This window comes from Dioscorea cayenensis, chromosome 8 (assembly GCF_009730915.1).
Source record: "Dioscorea cayenensis subsp. rotundata cultivar TDr96_F1 chromosome 8, TDr96_F1_v2_PseudoChromosome.rev07_lg8_w22 25.fasta, whole genome shotgun sequence".
NCBI classification, from domain to species: domain Eukaryota; kingdom Viridiplantae; phylum Streptophyta; class Magnoliopsida; order Dioscoreales; family Dioscoreaceae; genus Dioscorea; species Dioscorea cayenensis.
The window spans coordinates 2,579,829-2,595,326 of NC_052478.1; the positions used below are offsets into that span (position 1 = coordinate 2,579,829).

Genomic DNA, 15,498 nt, shown 5'->3' on the forward strand with positions numbered 1-15,498 from the left:
TTCCAAACTAATGAGGTGTGCACGGTGTGACTTACTTTTAGAGATGGCAATTTGTACTCTGCACGGGAGTATACTCGTACCGTACCGGTCAAAGAGGGTATTCACCCTCTTTTGACCCGAGACTGCACTGCAAATCTGGTATTACGTTAGTTTTTGAGCGGGTGCAGGGTCGGAGTAAGGGTATGCCCCTCACCCTACCCGATCCCTTACCCCTTACCCTTACCCGTTGAAGAGGTGCGGGTAAAATCCGATCTGCATCCTTTTACCCTCTCATATATATATATAATTTTTTTATAAAAACTAAACATTTACTCACAATTTACTCAATATCTATTTTCATAGTGATTAATTTGAAAAATAATACTTCAAATTTTCTCTTAATATATTATTTTTTAAATTTTATTTAATTTCTATATTTATATTTGATAATATTATCAAAAATTGAATTTTAGATATATATTAAGAATCATAATTAAATTAAAAAAATAAACAAATATAAAAAAATTATAAGAACATCATGAAAAAAATAATATACTAATAAAAAAATCAATTGGATATAACTTATGAGAACAAAAATATTACTAGATATTATTACTTTAGATATTTATAAAAATTTGAAGTTTATATAAAAATATAAATAGTAGATATATGAAAAATTTTAAACAAAAACCAAAAATGGTTAAACATGAACAAAAACAAAAGGTAGAGTTACAATTTGAGTCACCCAAATAGGCGTTATTTTTTTATGTGATTATATAATTTAATATAAAGCGAAATATATATATCAATCTATAATTTTGAATTTATGGATGTGTTTAAAGATTGTAATATAATGTATAATTAATTTATTTTTTTATTATTATTTAAATTTAATTCGATAATTTGAACAACGGAGTAGCGCAGTACCTGCGGGAGTATCACCGTCCCTGCGAGTAAGGAGTAAGGGGTATGATTTTTCTACCACGAGAGTGCGGGTAAGGAATGCAGGGTATGGGGTAGGGGTTCGAGTGCGGGTAGGGGTTTTGGCATCACCCTGCACATCACCCGTTCAATCCCTACTTACTTTCAGTATGAAAGCAGTGACTACGTCGCACCTGTCACGCGACTAACGATAACCCAACGAGGCACTAGACTCGGACCCACCCATACATACGTATGTACCTATATATATAATATATATATAGGCCTTGAATGGGGTGCCAAGTGGCACATCATCGTGCATCCAATGACTTTGTTTCATTCTCCCTTTGTGTTGACTGTTGACCAAATTAGGACACATTCTTATAGACGTGTAGACTGGGACAATTGTCCTATTTTTCTTTTCCACCCTTCCAATAATTTTAAACAAATCGTAAGAAATAAAACTAGGATAGATAAACAGATGAGAAGGAAATTTATATTTTTATATCTATCAACCCAAAAATCAGTATTTTGACCAATTTTATTAGAATATTCCATTCATGAATTCATCACTAATTATATATATTTATATATATATTCCTCTAAATGTCACACTAAACCCTCTCATAATCTAAATAAAAAAGACCTGTAAATAAGTTAAAAGAAAAATGGTGGCACTTATTAGAGTCAAATTAAGATAAACCAAACACAAAAAGACATGCAAAGCACAAACCAAATTCCTCACTCTCTTTAAAAACTTAACCAAAAACCAAAACAAAAAACACAACTACCCGCCCTCCTTATACTTTATGCATGAACTTTTCTCATTGAAAACTCAGTCATCATCAAACCTTCTTCTCTATATATAAACTCCAAATGACAAGCAAACAATGATACAATGACAACCCCTCCACTTCCTTTCAAACTTCCATCTTTTTAATTCTTTTGATCTCCTTTAAATCCCTCTCCCTCCATCTCCACTTCCTTCCATTCCTCTCCAAATGGAACTCCACTTCCAACACTCTTCTCAACTCTCCAAAACCTCCAAATTTAAACCAAGAAACAAGACCACCACTTGCACTACAAACACAACCAAGAACAACAACAACAACAACAACAACAACAACAAAAAAGCAAGAAGAACAATAAGAAGTTTGTGGGAGTGAGACAAAGGCCATCAGGGAGATGGGTGGCAGAGATCAAAGACACCACTAAAAAGATTAGGATGTGGTTAGGCACATTCGAGACAGCCGAAGAAGCCGCAAAAGCATACGATGAAGCCGCCTTCCTTCTCCGTGGATCGAATACTCGTACTAACTTCATCACTCATTCTTGTTCTAATTCTCTCTTAGCTTCAAGAATCCACAATCTTCTTCACCTCAAAAAGCTCAACAATATTGATACTAATTCATCCAATAATACTCCTCCTTCTCAAACAACAACAACTACTACTATTACAACAACAACAACAACAACAACTAGTAGTAGTAGTGAAAATGCTAGTCCTTTGGAAGAAGTTATGGGAAAAGAAGAGAGTGTGATGATGAATGGTAATGAGGATGTTTATAGGCCAAGTTTTGAGAATATTGGTGAAGAGTTTTACGTTGAAGTGGGTTCTTCTTCTTGTTCAGTGTTTGATCATGATCATGAGTTTGAATTAGATATAAAAAGTGGTGATGCATTGTGTGAATTGTCTGAGTTTGATAGGATGAAGGTGGAGAGGCAGATATCTGCTTCACTTTATGCTATGAATGGAGTTCATGAGTATTTGGAGGCAGTTACTACTGATCATTCATCTTCTTATGATCAGATGTGGGATCTTCCTCCTTTGTGTCACTTGTTTTTCAGGAGTTCTTGATTCTCATAATTTTGTTTGTTTCAATGCCATCTATTGTCCTTTTTTTTTTTCTTTGGTGTTAATTTCTGCTGAAGTTTGTCCAACTGAACTTTGGCTTGAGAGTTATTATTGATTGAGAAAAGAAAATTACAACATATATATATATATATGGGTTTTTTCTTGGTTGTAATAATATTTTTGAAATTTTCACTTTTTCTATATAAATCTTTAATATCTTGGTAATTAATCATATCTAATTTATTGAAATCTTTTCATTGGGAAAATTTTTCTAACATTTGTTTGGGTTTAAGTTGTGAAATAGACATATTACCTGCTGTCTAAGAATTGGACTTGGATTTTATAAAAATAAAATAAAATTTCAAGAGACCCCTCCTTTTTAATAATAATTATTATTATTTAAAAATAGAGAGACAAAGAAAATGACTTTTTCCAAATAGAGGTGAGATTGAATGAAGAAAAGCCCCTTCAAGAAATAGAATGAAGAGAAGCAAATTATGGGCTTCTACCAAAATATAAAACTATTTTAATGTATTGGTGAAGATTTCTACCCAATCTATAATTACAAAGAAATTAAAGAGTTTTCTATGGAATATAAAATATTAACAACTTATTATTTTTATTTTTCTTGTAAATATGAATGGATTACACCATGTTCATCTAAAATAGAAAACACACATTCAAGACACAAGGAGGACTTTCAGGCCTGATGTGTCATAATAAAGCTATTCGTTCTGATGTAACAAGTAATCAACAAAGAACAGTTTATGAAGTAACAATTCATCAAATCCAATATGAATAATTTTAATCATAAGGTCACCATCATAGTGTCCTTACCATTTAACATATAATAATAATATACATATTGCTTCATGTCATGATCTTTGATTATCATCAAGATGTAAGTTTAAATAATCCTGTATTTTTTGTATCAAAAGAATAATCAAAGAAAATCTTCATTAATCCATAAAAAAAAAAAGATATTTTCAAGTCACAATCATCCTACTCACATGATATGAAAAGAATCAAAAAAAGAAAGAAACAACAACATCAAACAACCGGTAGTGGGGTACTGATACTTGACATGCTTAAAGCCAAAACAAACAGCTGGCACAGAAAACCCACATGAGACATCAATGAAAATAGAACAAACACATTTCAGAGATACAAAATCAATTCTAGAGGTCCACAGCAAATTACATGCAAGTTTTGCAGAGTTGTTTCTAACAACACAATAACCATAAGAAAACCATTTCAATCAATGAAGCTGAGTCCAAGGTAGAGTGCAATCACAGAAAGTTCAAACACACAGTACAATAACAATTCCAAATGACAACATGAACTCCAAACAAATCAATAATCTTCACCCTCGTCCACGTCATCATCTACACCCTCCGCTCCGACTTCCTCGTAGTCCTTCTCGAGGGCAGCCAAATCTTCACGGGCCTCTGAGAATTCTCCTTCCTCCATGCCCTCCCCGACGTACCAGTGAACAAAGGCACGCTTCGCGTACATGAGATCAAACTTGTGGTCAATGCGTGAGAAGACCTCGGCCACGGCAGTGTTGTTGCTGATCATGCATACGGCTCGTTGCACATTGGCTAAATCACCCCCAGGTACCACTGTCGGTGGCTGGTAGTTGATACCGCATTTGAAGCCAGTGGGGCACCTGCAGATATCATTTGGCTCATTAGTTTGTTAGCACGTTACAAGCAAAGAAAAATGAGTGATAATGCTGTCTTGATAATGGAAGTTCACCAATCAACGAATTGAACTGTTCTTTTCGTTTTAATTGTGGCAACAGCTGCATTAACATCCTTTGGCACCACATCTCCGCGATACATCAAGCAACAGGCCATGTACTTTCCGTGCCTTGGGTCACATTTTGCCATCATGCTTGAAGGCTCAAACACAGCATTTGTAATCTCAGGGACTGAAAGCTGCTCATGATATGCTTTCTCCGCAGAGATAACAGGGGCATATGAGGAAAGCATGAAGTGGATGCGAGGATAAGGGACAAGATTTGTCTGAAACTCAGTAACATCAACATTGATGGCTCCATCAAACCTCAAGGAAGTGGTTAAAGAAGATATAATCTGAGAGATCAATCGATTCAAGTTGGTGTAAGCTGGCCTATCAATATCCAGGGATCTCCGGCATATGTCATAAATGGCTTCATTATCCAAGAGAACTGCTACATCTGTGTGCTCCAACAGGGAATGGGTTGAAAGCACGCTGTTGTATGGCTCAACAACTGCAGTTGAAACCTGCAATCAACCAACAAGCATTTATCAATAAAAATAAGTCCCCTCTCTGACAGAAATAAAAAGATAATCATAATAATTGCCAAGTGGTCTGATGGGAACCACCTAACCATCAGTACAACCACTTGTAAGCATCGACGGCATCTGAAAACACTTATTAAAAAATTAACCACTCATAAAATTCCAAACAAACATGCATAGTTAGCTCCACTCCCATAATGATATGTATGCTGTGCGCGCAGATATGTCCAATTCTACATCAAATAATTCAAAATTTACTATCAAGGACAATCACAATTATCGATTCAATGCCCAAATGTGAGTGCTAAATATGTATCAACTTTTGGGGTAAATTGATCATATTCACGGCCTAACTACGAAGTTATTAGAACATCATTGAATTTTGTCCTTGCAGATTTAAAAATAAATATGCCACAAGCAATTTTAGAATAAATCACATGACAAATACTACTCATTTCTGTGTGTTTCCAGGAAATAGATCTGCATCTTTTCAATTTCAGCTCTCAATCATCCAAGGAAAAAAACATCATGGTGTTTCCAAAAGATTTCAGTTAGGACTTACTCATCTAGATCCACAAAGCTTAGACATAGTCTGTTATAAAATAACATTCACATTTCAATGAATACCATGACAAACAAAGATTACTGATGCCATAAATCATAGAGATGTTAAATTTAAGCACAAATTAAGCAGTATGATACCATAAACAGATTATGTCGCACTATAATAATATACCTGCGGTGAAGGGTAGATAGTGAAACCAAGCTTTGATTTCTTTCCATAATCCACAGACAAGCGTTCCAAGAGCAAGGATCCCAAGCCAGATCCAGTGCCACCACCAACAGCATTGAAAACCAGAAATCCTTGCAAGCCAGTGCAATTGTCTGCTAATTTCCTTACACGATCAAGGCATAGATCCACAATCTCCTTCCCAACTGCAAACGATTTTTTTGACTTAAAAGAGTCAGATCACTAGATTCACTACACAAAGATAAGTAGTATAGTTTGTCTTTGTCACCATATGTTACAAGAAACGAAAATGGGAACATTAGCCACCTGTGTAATGGCCTCTAGCAAAGTTGTTGGCGGCATCTTCCTTGCCGGAGATGAGCTGCTCTGGGTGGAATAGCTGCCGATAAGTTCCAGTTCTAACTTCATCAATGACAGTGGGTTCCAGATCCACAAATATAGCTCTTGGGACATGCTTTCCAGCACCGGTTTCACTGAAGAACGTGTTGAAAGCATCATGTCCAACTCCCAGTGTCGTATCACTGCAGACAACTCAGGCACACAAAGGCAGGATATTAGCAGCAGAATGTGTCAAAAAAATGTAGATCTGAAGAAATTAACACCGATGATTGAAACAAAAACACGAATTATGTTCTTCTTTGAAAGACCATAAGATGCGATCTTATAAGTTGTTTTAAATTAGAGAAAATGAAGAATGGAAAATTGAGGAACCAAACCAAATTTTCCTCTTGTTTTCATCTTGTTCCTTTCTAGTTTCCGGAAATTTAGACACCCATTTTTCAACAATTACCTCTCAATCAACAACGAAATTCTTGCAGGACATACACCCTTCACAAATTTTTTTAAAAAAAAAAACAACAACAAAAACAACAAAATTTGAAAATGCAAAAAGAACTTCAGAATAGAAAGAAATCTACAAAATCGAAGACTAATTTCACAAAAGAAAAGAAAGACAGAATGCGAAACATACAATGTACATTATCAAAAAAGAGGGCAGATCCATACAACAATCAGACCAAGAAAACAAACCAAAACCTCAATCAAAGAAAACAAAAACATATAACTCTAGTAAAAACCCAAACATCAAGAATAAACAACAAAATGCCAGCACAAAATCCAAAAGATCCAAAAACCAAAATTCAAAAAACAAATACCTAGGCATCATTCCATCAGGCTGAATGCCATGCTCAAGGCAATACAACTCCCAGCAAGAATTCCCGACCTGGATCCCGGCCTGGCCAATGTGGATGCTTATGATCTCTCTCATCTTTCCGCCAAGCCGAAACCCTAACCCTAACCCTAATTTCGAAGATCTCCGCTTTCGGTCGGCTCTTGCGGTGATATTAATACGAAAAAAAATTTGAAAAAAAAGAGATCTAAATGTTAATTGACCATAATACCCTCGAGTCAGTTCAAAATATTAGCTGTACTTCGCTGTTTTATCTATTGCCCCATTTGGGTAACGTGGGAATATTAGTTGGCCAGAACTTTTCTCTTCGAAATTACCATCATGCCACGCTATGCACCGTTGAAATCGGGTTATCGGACTCGGATCCGCAGATCCGACACCAGAGCCAACTGCTCTTGTCCTTAAATTATCATTTTCCAAAAATGATAAAATTGTCTGTTAAAATATTTTTTTTATATATATATATATATTTGTGAGAAACCAAGATTTAAATTGGATATATTTTTTTAAAATTTTTTTAATAAAAACTAATTTGAATAATTTTATATTTATGAGATCCACATGGATTGTTATACATGAAACCAACATGACCAATAATGTTTATTTTATGTATATACCAATAGATTTATTTTTTTTTTTACTAAGTGGGCAACTAGACAAGCATTTGTTTAGATATGTATTAAACACATTACGCATTTTCATCTATGTATAAAAAATCTATTATTTGTGCTCATCACATGAGACCTTATTCATTATGTTTTTTTTCAGATTGAATGTGAATGAATCTCCTACGCATAGAAAAAAATGTGCTTTGCTATCAATTAAATTAGAAATTTATGCTCGAAATTAAGCTAAATTTAAAAAATATGTATATAAATTTTATAAATATATAAAAATAAATATTTAATTTTATAAAAAAACTAAAAAATTCATGGTGTAAAAGAGTAATTTTTTTTAAAAAAATACATCATATAAAAAAAGAGAGAAAAACTACTTATAGTGGACAGCTTTACGCAAGATAATAGACTGCAGAATTTCACTGACCGACTAACAAAATGAAATTGCGAGGAAGATAACTCTTTAAGCAATGTATGACAATCATTAACAACATCAAAAACACAAACTATTCTCATGAGTCTGAGATAAAGTTTGGGATAAGTTGTAAGCAATCACATTCCACGAAAACATTTGAGATATGAGAAACTTTTAACCAAATGAGCACCTCCTGAAAATCTAATCGCCTCTGCCAACAATGGTTGGGTTATTCCTGGGATGGCTGCATGACAAACATATTTACACTCTCCATTATGATCACATAATATAAATGCTAGTGCATGGCATGCATGCTTGTACTGATGTAGATAAAAGAGGATCTCTATAAGCTTGTGCCTCCTGCCATTGTTGAAGAAACATACAAGCTACACCAACTATGGACTTGGGCAAAGGTTGAACATGTTACCAGACACTCTCATTGCGACTCTTCTACACGCCCCACACAATCATACAAACTTACTCAAGCTTTGGCCTGGGCAAGATATCTAAAGCCACAGAGAACTATTAAAAAAAAGAGTTTAACTGTTTGTACAGATCCCTGTAATTATGTATTTTTACTTTTTTTTAGTTCTTACAATATTTTTATGTACAATTAAAGTCTTTTATATTAGTCGAGTTGAGTCATTCTAGTTCGTGGTGTAGATGGACAAATATAAATTGTAAAGATTTGATTATATAAAAAAATTACTGTAGACTAGAAACGACCAAACTAGACCATATATGAAGATTTAATTATACTTAAAAATATTAAAAAAACTAAAAAAACAGAAAATACACAATTATAAGGATTTGTACAGTAAATTGGAAAAAAAAAAGTTACTAACAAACACCAGATGATGGTAAAAAACTCTTGGCAACAGCACACTGCAAAGGGACTATTGCATCAATATATGTAATTCTGTTTCCTCCGTAACATGGCGTAGAAGAGTAACATGGATTTTTATAAAAATGTATATCTTGAAAATAATTAGCTAGAGTTGGAAAAAAAGAGGTTCAGTAATGGAGAATCCACCAAAGAACAATAACATTGGTTGACACTATGCCCCACAAAACAGTGTCATTCATACAATATCCAAATGAAATCAGTTGTGATTTCGATTTAAATTGATTTTGGTGAGAAAAATAAAAATAAAAAAATACAATTTTTTTATGAATTATTAATAGATATTGGAATCATATATACTTAAAAACAGTAGGCACTAAAACTAGCAAACACAACATTAATAATATTCACATTTTATAAAAAATTTAATATATATAATTAATCGGTTTTTTTATATACACTTTAGTAATTTATAAGATATATATTTATTTATCACTACGAAAGTAGTTTAGTAGTAAGACATTTGACTCCAATATAAAAGATTGAGAGTTCAACTTCTTCCAAATATATGATTGATGTCTGATTAAAGAAAAATATGATATGATTTATATATATTGTCAAAAGAAATATATATATATATATAATTTTACATAAATAATGAAATTTATTAAATATGTATCAATACATAGTAAAGAATCAATACATGAGTGTTAAGAAAAAAAAAGGGAAAAATTACCTATGAGCTTGCTCTTAAAAAAAAACACCACATATGAAGAAGAAATTTTAAAAAAAAGAAAAAGCATTAAAATTTCAAACCCACCCACCCACCAACCAGAAAGCAATTACAAAAGAACACAACAACAAAACAATGTCCTTTTCTCTTCAAGGGTATTTTCGCCTTTTCACATTATGACAACATGCCATCTGCACATCACATGGCATTCTTGCCTCCAACCAAATAAATAAAATAAAAAATTCATAATTTTAAAAAAAATAAAAATAAAAATAAAAGGCAATAATTTAAAAAAATAAAAAAAAAGAAATTATAGTGTTTGGTGGAAGGTCCTGATTGATCGAATAAGAGAATCCCAAAAATAATTTAATAATAATAATAACAATTATTAATAATTATTATATAAAAAGATAAAAAGAAAGAAAGAAAGAAAACGAAAGAAAGAGAGTAGAAGAAGAAGAAGAGAAAAGAAAACCATTCCCCAAAAAAAATCCCATCTTTCTCTTCTCCATCCCTCTCCTCCGATCCCTCCCCTTCTTTTCATGGCCTCATCCTTCTCCAATCTTCTCATCCTCGGTTGCGTCCTCTCCATAAGCTCTCTTGCATCATCTACTGCCGCGTCTCTCTGCGTTCCTTTGGCCGCCGGCCTTCGTCGACGCGATTCAATTGCAATGCCCCGTCTGGGTCCAGCCCTCCCCGGCCTTGGAGGTATGATGCCTGATTCTCCTTAAATTACTGTGAATCGCTGAAAAATCATGGCCTTTTTGTGGTTTAGGCTCGGATGAATCTAATGGTTACCTGAGATGTTTTTCTTCTTTTCTTGTTTGTGTTAGGGTTTTTGATCTATTGGCATGGTGTTGATTTTTTTTTTATTTTTTATTATTCGCTTAATTTGTGATGTCTCTGTTGTTTGATGGACTTTTTTTTTTTTGTGAAAATTCTGTTCCTTTTGATATCAAACTTTAAAAAAAAGCTATCACTTCCTATATGTTGGTTCTACCATGTTAGGGCATCCATGAAGATGTATTAGAATTGATGTAAATGGTTTTTGATTTCCATTTTTTTATGGCAAACAGATGGGGTTGACTTTGCTAAATTCATTGTACCTTTGTTGTCACTGATGTAAACTTTTGGGTCCCTTTCACTCCCTCTCTCTAATGGCAGATATAAATACTCTTTACTGTCAGATAGAAATTTTTAATACTTGTTGGAAGATGCTTGTGTATAAGAATTCATGCTTTGTTCTGGGCATCCAACATGAGGCATTTTGTTTTTGCTTTGTGATTGGTTGTTTGTTGGGATTCTAGAGTTTATGAAGACATTTTTAATTTTTTTTGAAACAAGGATATTTGAGGTTTGGAAGAAGAAAATGGATACAATGATCGAGGATTGTGGTTTAGCATCTTAAAGGGTGCTGGAATTCTGCAAGGTGATGATTCTTGTTAGGGTTATTTAGTTGTTGATTCTTCTGGTAGTTGATAATAGAGAATAAATCTCTTTAGTCATAAAAGATACGTAGTTTAGGAGGATATGCATATTTTGTCATGAAACAGAACATTGTTTGTAGAAATTTTATTTGGATAAACCTTTGTGGAATACCTAGGATTGAAGGTTTGTCACTTTTGAGGAAGTATTTCGTGTTGGACTGTTTTAGGTGTTTCTGTGAATATATTCCTACAAGTTACAACCTTTTGTATGTGTTCTGTGCATATTTAGCTGATTTTTAGCTGACAAATTTCTTCTCTTGATTTGAAGGTGACTGGTGATGTCATTGATCAACAGTTGAACCGTGCACCGGAAAATGCTTATTATTCTGTTCTCTTCTACGCATCTTGGTGCCCGTTCTCACAAAAATTTAAGCCTACTTTTGATGCACTCAGTTCAATGTTCCCTCAAATCAAACACTTCGCAGTTGAACAGTCATCTGCAATGCCAAAGTAAGATGATTTAAATCACTACCCATACAAGTTTATATCTGAACCTAAATGATGCTTCTTTCTTACTTTGTGTGTATCTGCATGTCTTCCGCAGGGTGTTTTCAAGATATGGGGTTCACAGTGTCCCCTCTGTACTTTTAGCGAACCGGACTAGTACAGTGCATTTCCATGGTTCCAAAAATCTCAGCTCGCTTGCTCATTTCTACAAGGAAATTACAGGTAGCTTTCTTTGACCTATACCATTCCATTATATACTATGTTATTTTCAAGTAGAGCAGGGTTCATGAATTCAAATTTTTTTTTTTTTTGGGGGTCAAAATTAGTAGTTCAAACCTGTATCAACACGGGCAATGATATCATTTGACCAAGCTAAATATGGGTTGATCTTTAGCTGATTTCACTCAAATATGATATCATTCTCAAACATTGACCTAGCCTAACCTTAGAGATACATGTATTCCACTCAAATTTCATATTTAAACTGGATTTTCTGATACAGGTCTTGATCCAGTGACTCATTTTACTGTTGATGAACCCAATGAATCCACAAATTCAAAGCCTTTTAAACCATGGAATGGATCTCTGAACGATATGACAACCAAGGAGCCCTATCTTCTACCGGCTTTTTTTTACATCTGTTTGAAGATGCTCACCCCTGTCTTGACTCCAATCTTTTCATGCTTCAAAGCCTTTTGGTTGTCGCATGCTTGGCGTCTAAACATGGGAATCTTAGGTGAATCAAGTCAGCTATTGGAACGAATGCACCATGTGATCGATGTCAAGAAGCTATGGAGCAAGGTCAGGCTCTGCAACAAGAACCGCAACTTCCAAAAGGGTGCGAAGAATGCACGAGTGTGGGCTTCCTCCCTAGCTTCAGTTTCACTCGGTGAATCATCGTCTACGAGACTAGTTCCTTCAGACTCATGATTTTGTGCTGTTCCCTCGTTATCCCGCTAATGAAAACATAAGAAGATAATGAGCATTCTGTTGTGGATATAGAGTTTATTCATATTCTCCTACTGAAGTTAGTGTAATTTCTTTTTCTTTTTCTCCCTCGACTTACTGTACTTCATTTTTGAACTGGAACACAATGGTGAAGCATCATCACAGATTGTAAATTCAGAGAACCTCATCTTTCTGTAAATTACCAACTGGTTTGTGTCACTTTTGATTTTATATTGAATGACTTGTTGAACAGCAAAAATCTAACAACAGAAATGGCCAAAATCCAGCCAACAGCCCTTGACTATTGTGACAAAGAAATATTTGTTTTGTTTCAATCAATATTGAGAGAATTTCTAGGTATCATCAATTCTGCACACACTGCTCCAAAAGCAACAAACAATTCCCAATTCCCTCCCACAATCCTACACTCAAATCAAACAATTTTACCTCCACTTTTCTGCTCTATAAGAATTCAAGAACTAGTAAGAACCATTTTCATTATTAAAAAAACAAAATGCATCATCTTCTCATCTTCTTCCTCTTCTCCTTGCTGTCATTGCCATCTTCTTCCACTCATGAACTTGAAGACCTCCATTGTCTTCTCTCCTTCAAAGCTTCTGCTGATCCTCTAAATGCTACATTACAAACTTGGAATGGCTTCAATCCATGCTCTGGTTCATGGCTTGGTGTCAAATGCAATGGAGGAAGAGTTATCAGCATTCATCTCCATAACTCCTCTCTGACTGGAACTGTCACTCCACTCCTTGGCTTGAACCATCTCCAAGTACTCAATCTCAAAAAGGAATGCTCTCACTGGTACTCTTCCTCATCTCACCAACCTCACTCACCCATCACTCAAACATCTACATCTCTCTCACAACAAACTCAATGGAACTCTCAACATCTCTCTCCCTTCTCTTCTTTCTCTGAGACTAGAACACAATGGTTTCTCTGGAAACCTTGAAGCTCTTCACTTGCCCATTGTGAAGGACTTCAATGTCTCAGAGAACAATTTAAATGGTGAAATCTCTGCTAGTTTGTCAAGGTTTTCAGTTATGGCTTTTGGTGGTAACCCATCTCTCTGTGGTGAACCTCTCCCTAGCTGTGTCACCACAAAAACAACAACAACTACTACTACTACTAGTCCTTCTCCTACTCCTTCACTTGGCATGGCTGTTGTTCTTGCCATTAGTGCAGGAAACTTAGTGGTCATCACCATTGCCTTGGTCTTTGTCTTAACATTGTACATTTGGTTGAAGAGAAAGCTCTCCCATTTGGAGCTTAATCAAGAGCAATGTACAGAAGAGAAGAGAAACAATGGGGTTGGAGTTGGACTTGTTTGCTTTGAGGGAGGAGAGGAGCTCAAGCTGGAGTGCCTTCTCAAAGCATCAGCTGAAGTTTTGGGGAAGAGTGTGGCTGGGAGTAGCTACAAAGCCATGCTGGACAATGGCATGGCAATGGCTGTGAAAAGGCTCAATGCTTCAAGGTTCATCAATGGTGGCAAAGGTTTTGAGAAAAGGATTCATCTTGTTGGTAGACTGAGACATCCTCAAGTTGTGAGCTTGAGAGCTTGCTACAATGGCAATGAGGAGAAGCTCCTCATTTATGACTTCATGCCCAATGGAAACCTTCAATCTCTGCTACAAAATCAAGGAACAAGAGTTCTGGAATGGAGAAGAAGAAAGGAGATACTCATAGGAGCAGCTCAAGGCCTCAACTTCATCCACAGCTTCCCAGCAAAATCTCCATTAGTGCATGGAAACATCAAACCATCAAACATTCTCATTGATGAACAAGGAAATGCATGCATTTCTGAATGGGGACTGATGTGCTCATTCAGCAGCAACATGAACCAGTGTTTCCCTTCTCATTCTTCGCATCTTTTCTGCGGCTCGATGCACCGGCATGGATACAGAGCACCGGAGCTCATGTCAGGGAAGGTGAAAGCAACACAAGCTTCAGATGTTTATAGTTTTGGGATGGTGATTCTGGAGGTGGTTACTGATGAGAAGATTGATGCAAGAGAGTGTGAAGGAGAGTTGATGGGAATGGTGAAGGTTGGTATGTTGTGCACCAATGAATGTCCTGATGAAAGGCCAACCATGAATGAAGTTGTGAGCATGATTTCTGAATTCATCATGTAAACAAAGACTGAACTTTATTCAATTTGAAAATTAACAACATGCATGTATAAATATCATCATCATCATCATCATCTCCTTCTTCTTCTTCTTCTTCATTAAAACAAATAGACAAATGAAGCAACAAGTGCTAACATGATAGTATTCATAGTGACTGCTGTTGCTCAAGAGATGGGTTAGTCGCCAACGACCTTGAGTCATGTACCGATGGAGCCTCACCGAGATAGTGAGAGTTCGATTCTCACCGAGGCAGCATTTCGAGAGTCGTGAATAGTGGTTATGTATGGGTGGTTCCAGACGCATAGCAGTGCCGTCCCCACTGTTTCACTCTGAGCTTGCTGCACGCCCGAGGGCCTCTAGTGGGATTCGCCTCGCTCTCTTCCCTCAAAAGAAATGGGTTAGTCAATTAAGAAAGACATGGGCGTGTATAAGTCTTGGTGGAGTTAAATATGAGCGAGGGCGTGCACATGGGCGCTTGGATCACCCACACAATCACTACTCGCACTTATAGAATGAGTAATCACTCATTATTCGAACTGTTATCACTTTCTAATGAGGATCCAGCTACCAATAAATCACTTGGTTGTTGGTGTGCCGAAAGCATTAGTGATAACTGCTTTTTTGAACATAGATGAAGATGAAGATGAAGAAGAAGACAGCATGATGAACATGATGGTTGATAGAAAGAGCTTGGTTTTGAGAGATGAATCCATTGAAGCAAAGAGAGGAGGAGAAGGTTGGTGTGAGGACAGGTTTGTGCCAGAGTTTGTATGGATTGTGGATAATTAAAGGCTTTGGTTTCTTGGAAGATATGATTCATATTGTGTTCGTTGGGGTGCATGTTATTATTGCCAGGGTGTTCTGTTTGTCCATTAGTCTTTTGGTT

At 35.5% G+C, this 15,498-nt stretch overlaps 4 protein-coding genes across 4 annotated transcripts; 3 read left to right on the plus strand and 1 right to left on the minus strand.

Moving 5' to 3' along the window:
• Positions 1 to 43: 43 nt before the first annotated feature.
• On the plus strand, positions 44 to 2,801 carry LOC120266861 (ethylene-responsive transcription factor ERN1). Its single transcript, XM_039274508.1, has 2 exons — positions 44 to 97; positions 1,961 to 2,801. Exons 1-2 carry the CDS (start codon positions 44 to 46, stop codon positions 2,756 to 2,758), a joined length of 852 nt encoding a protein of 283 aa, XP_039130442.1. The 3' UTR covers positions 2,759 to 2,801.
• A 1,091-nt stretch (positions 2,802 to 3,892) lies between these two features.
• On the minus strand, positions 3,893 to 7,117 carry LOC120266920 (tubulin alpha-5 chain). Its single transcript, XM_039274575.1, has 5 exons — positions 6,946 to 7,117; positions 6,098 to 6,312; positions 5,777 to 5,976; positions 4,514 to 5,022; positions 3,893 to 4,424 (listed from the first exon to the last, which is right to left on the minus strand). The coding sequence occupies exons 1-5, from the start codon at positions 7,056 to 7,058 to the stop codon at positions 4,109 to 4,111; spliced, it is 1,353 nt and encodes a 450-aa protein (XP_039130509.1). The 5' UTR covers positions 7,059 to 7,117; the 3' UTR covers positions 3,893 to 4,108.
• Positions 7,118 to 8,409: 1,292 nt separating this feature from the next.
• Positions 8,410 to 12,690, plus strand: LOC120266862 (5'-adenylylsulfate reductase-like 5). The gene is made up of 5 exons (XM_039274509.1): positions 8,410 to 8,425; positions 10,185 to 10,297; positions 11,345 to 11,526; positions 11,621 to 11,745; positions 12,026 to 12,690. Exons 1-5 carry the CDS (start codon positions 8,410 to 8,412, stop codon positions 12,451 to 12,453), a joined length of 864 nt encoding a protein of 287 aa, XP_039130443.1. The 3' UTR covers positions 12,454 to 12,690.
• A 434-nt stretch (positions 12,691 to 13,124) lies between these two features.
• Positions 13,125 to 14,615, plus strand: LOC120266863 (probable leucine-rich repeat receptor-like protein kinase At1g68400). Its single transcript, XM_039274510.1, has 2 exons — positions 13,125 to 13,180; positions 13,274 to 14,615. Exons 1-2 carry the CDS (start codon positions 13,125 to 13,127, stop codon positions 14,613 to 14,615), a joined length of 1,398 nt encoding a protein of 465 aa, XP_039130444.1.
• The last annotated feature ends 883 nt before the right edge of the window (positions 14,616 to 15,498 follow it).

Excerpts from the sequence above, each read along its gene's own strand:
- LOC120266862 (XM_039274509.1), top strand. Across the intron at positions 11,527-11,620 it reads CAGTCATCTGCAATGCCAAA|GGTGTTTTCAAGATATGGGG; the intron begins GTAAGATGATTT and ends TGTCTTCCGCAG. Across the intron at positions 11,746-12,025 it reads TTTCTACAAGGAAATTACAG|GTCTTGATCCAGTGACTCAT; the intron begins GTAGCTTTCTTT and ends TTTCTGATACAG.
- LOC120266920 (XM_039274575.1), bottom strand. The coding sequence starts at position 7,058 with ATGAGAGAGATCATAAGCATCCACATTGGCCAGGCCGGGATCCAGGTC. Across the intron at positions 6,313-6,945 it reads CCTGATGGAATGATGCCTAG|TGATACGACACTGGGAGTTG; the intron begins GTATTTGTTTTT and ends AGTTGTCTGCAG. Across the intron at positions 5,023-5,776 it reads CTATCTACCCTTCACCGCAG|GTTTCAACTGCAGTTGTTGA; the intron begins GTATATTATTAT and ends GGTTGATTGCAG.
- LOC120266863 (XM_039274510.1), top strand. The coding sequence starts at position 13,125 with ATGGCTTCAATCCATGCTCTGGTTCATGGCTTGGTGTCAAATGCAATG. Across the intron at positions 13,181-13,273 it reads TCAAATGCAATGGAGGAAGA|GAATGCTCTCACTGGTACTC; the intron begins GTTATCAGCATT and ends AATCTCAAAAAG.
- LOC120266861 (XM_039274508.1), top strand. The coding sequence starts at position 44 with ATGGCAATTTGTACTCTGCACGGGAGTATACTCGTACCGTACCGGTCA. Across the intron at positions 98-1,960 it reads TACCGTACCGGTCAAAGAGG|AAACAAGACCACCACTTGCA; the intron begins GTATTCACCCTC and ends ATTTAAACCAAG.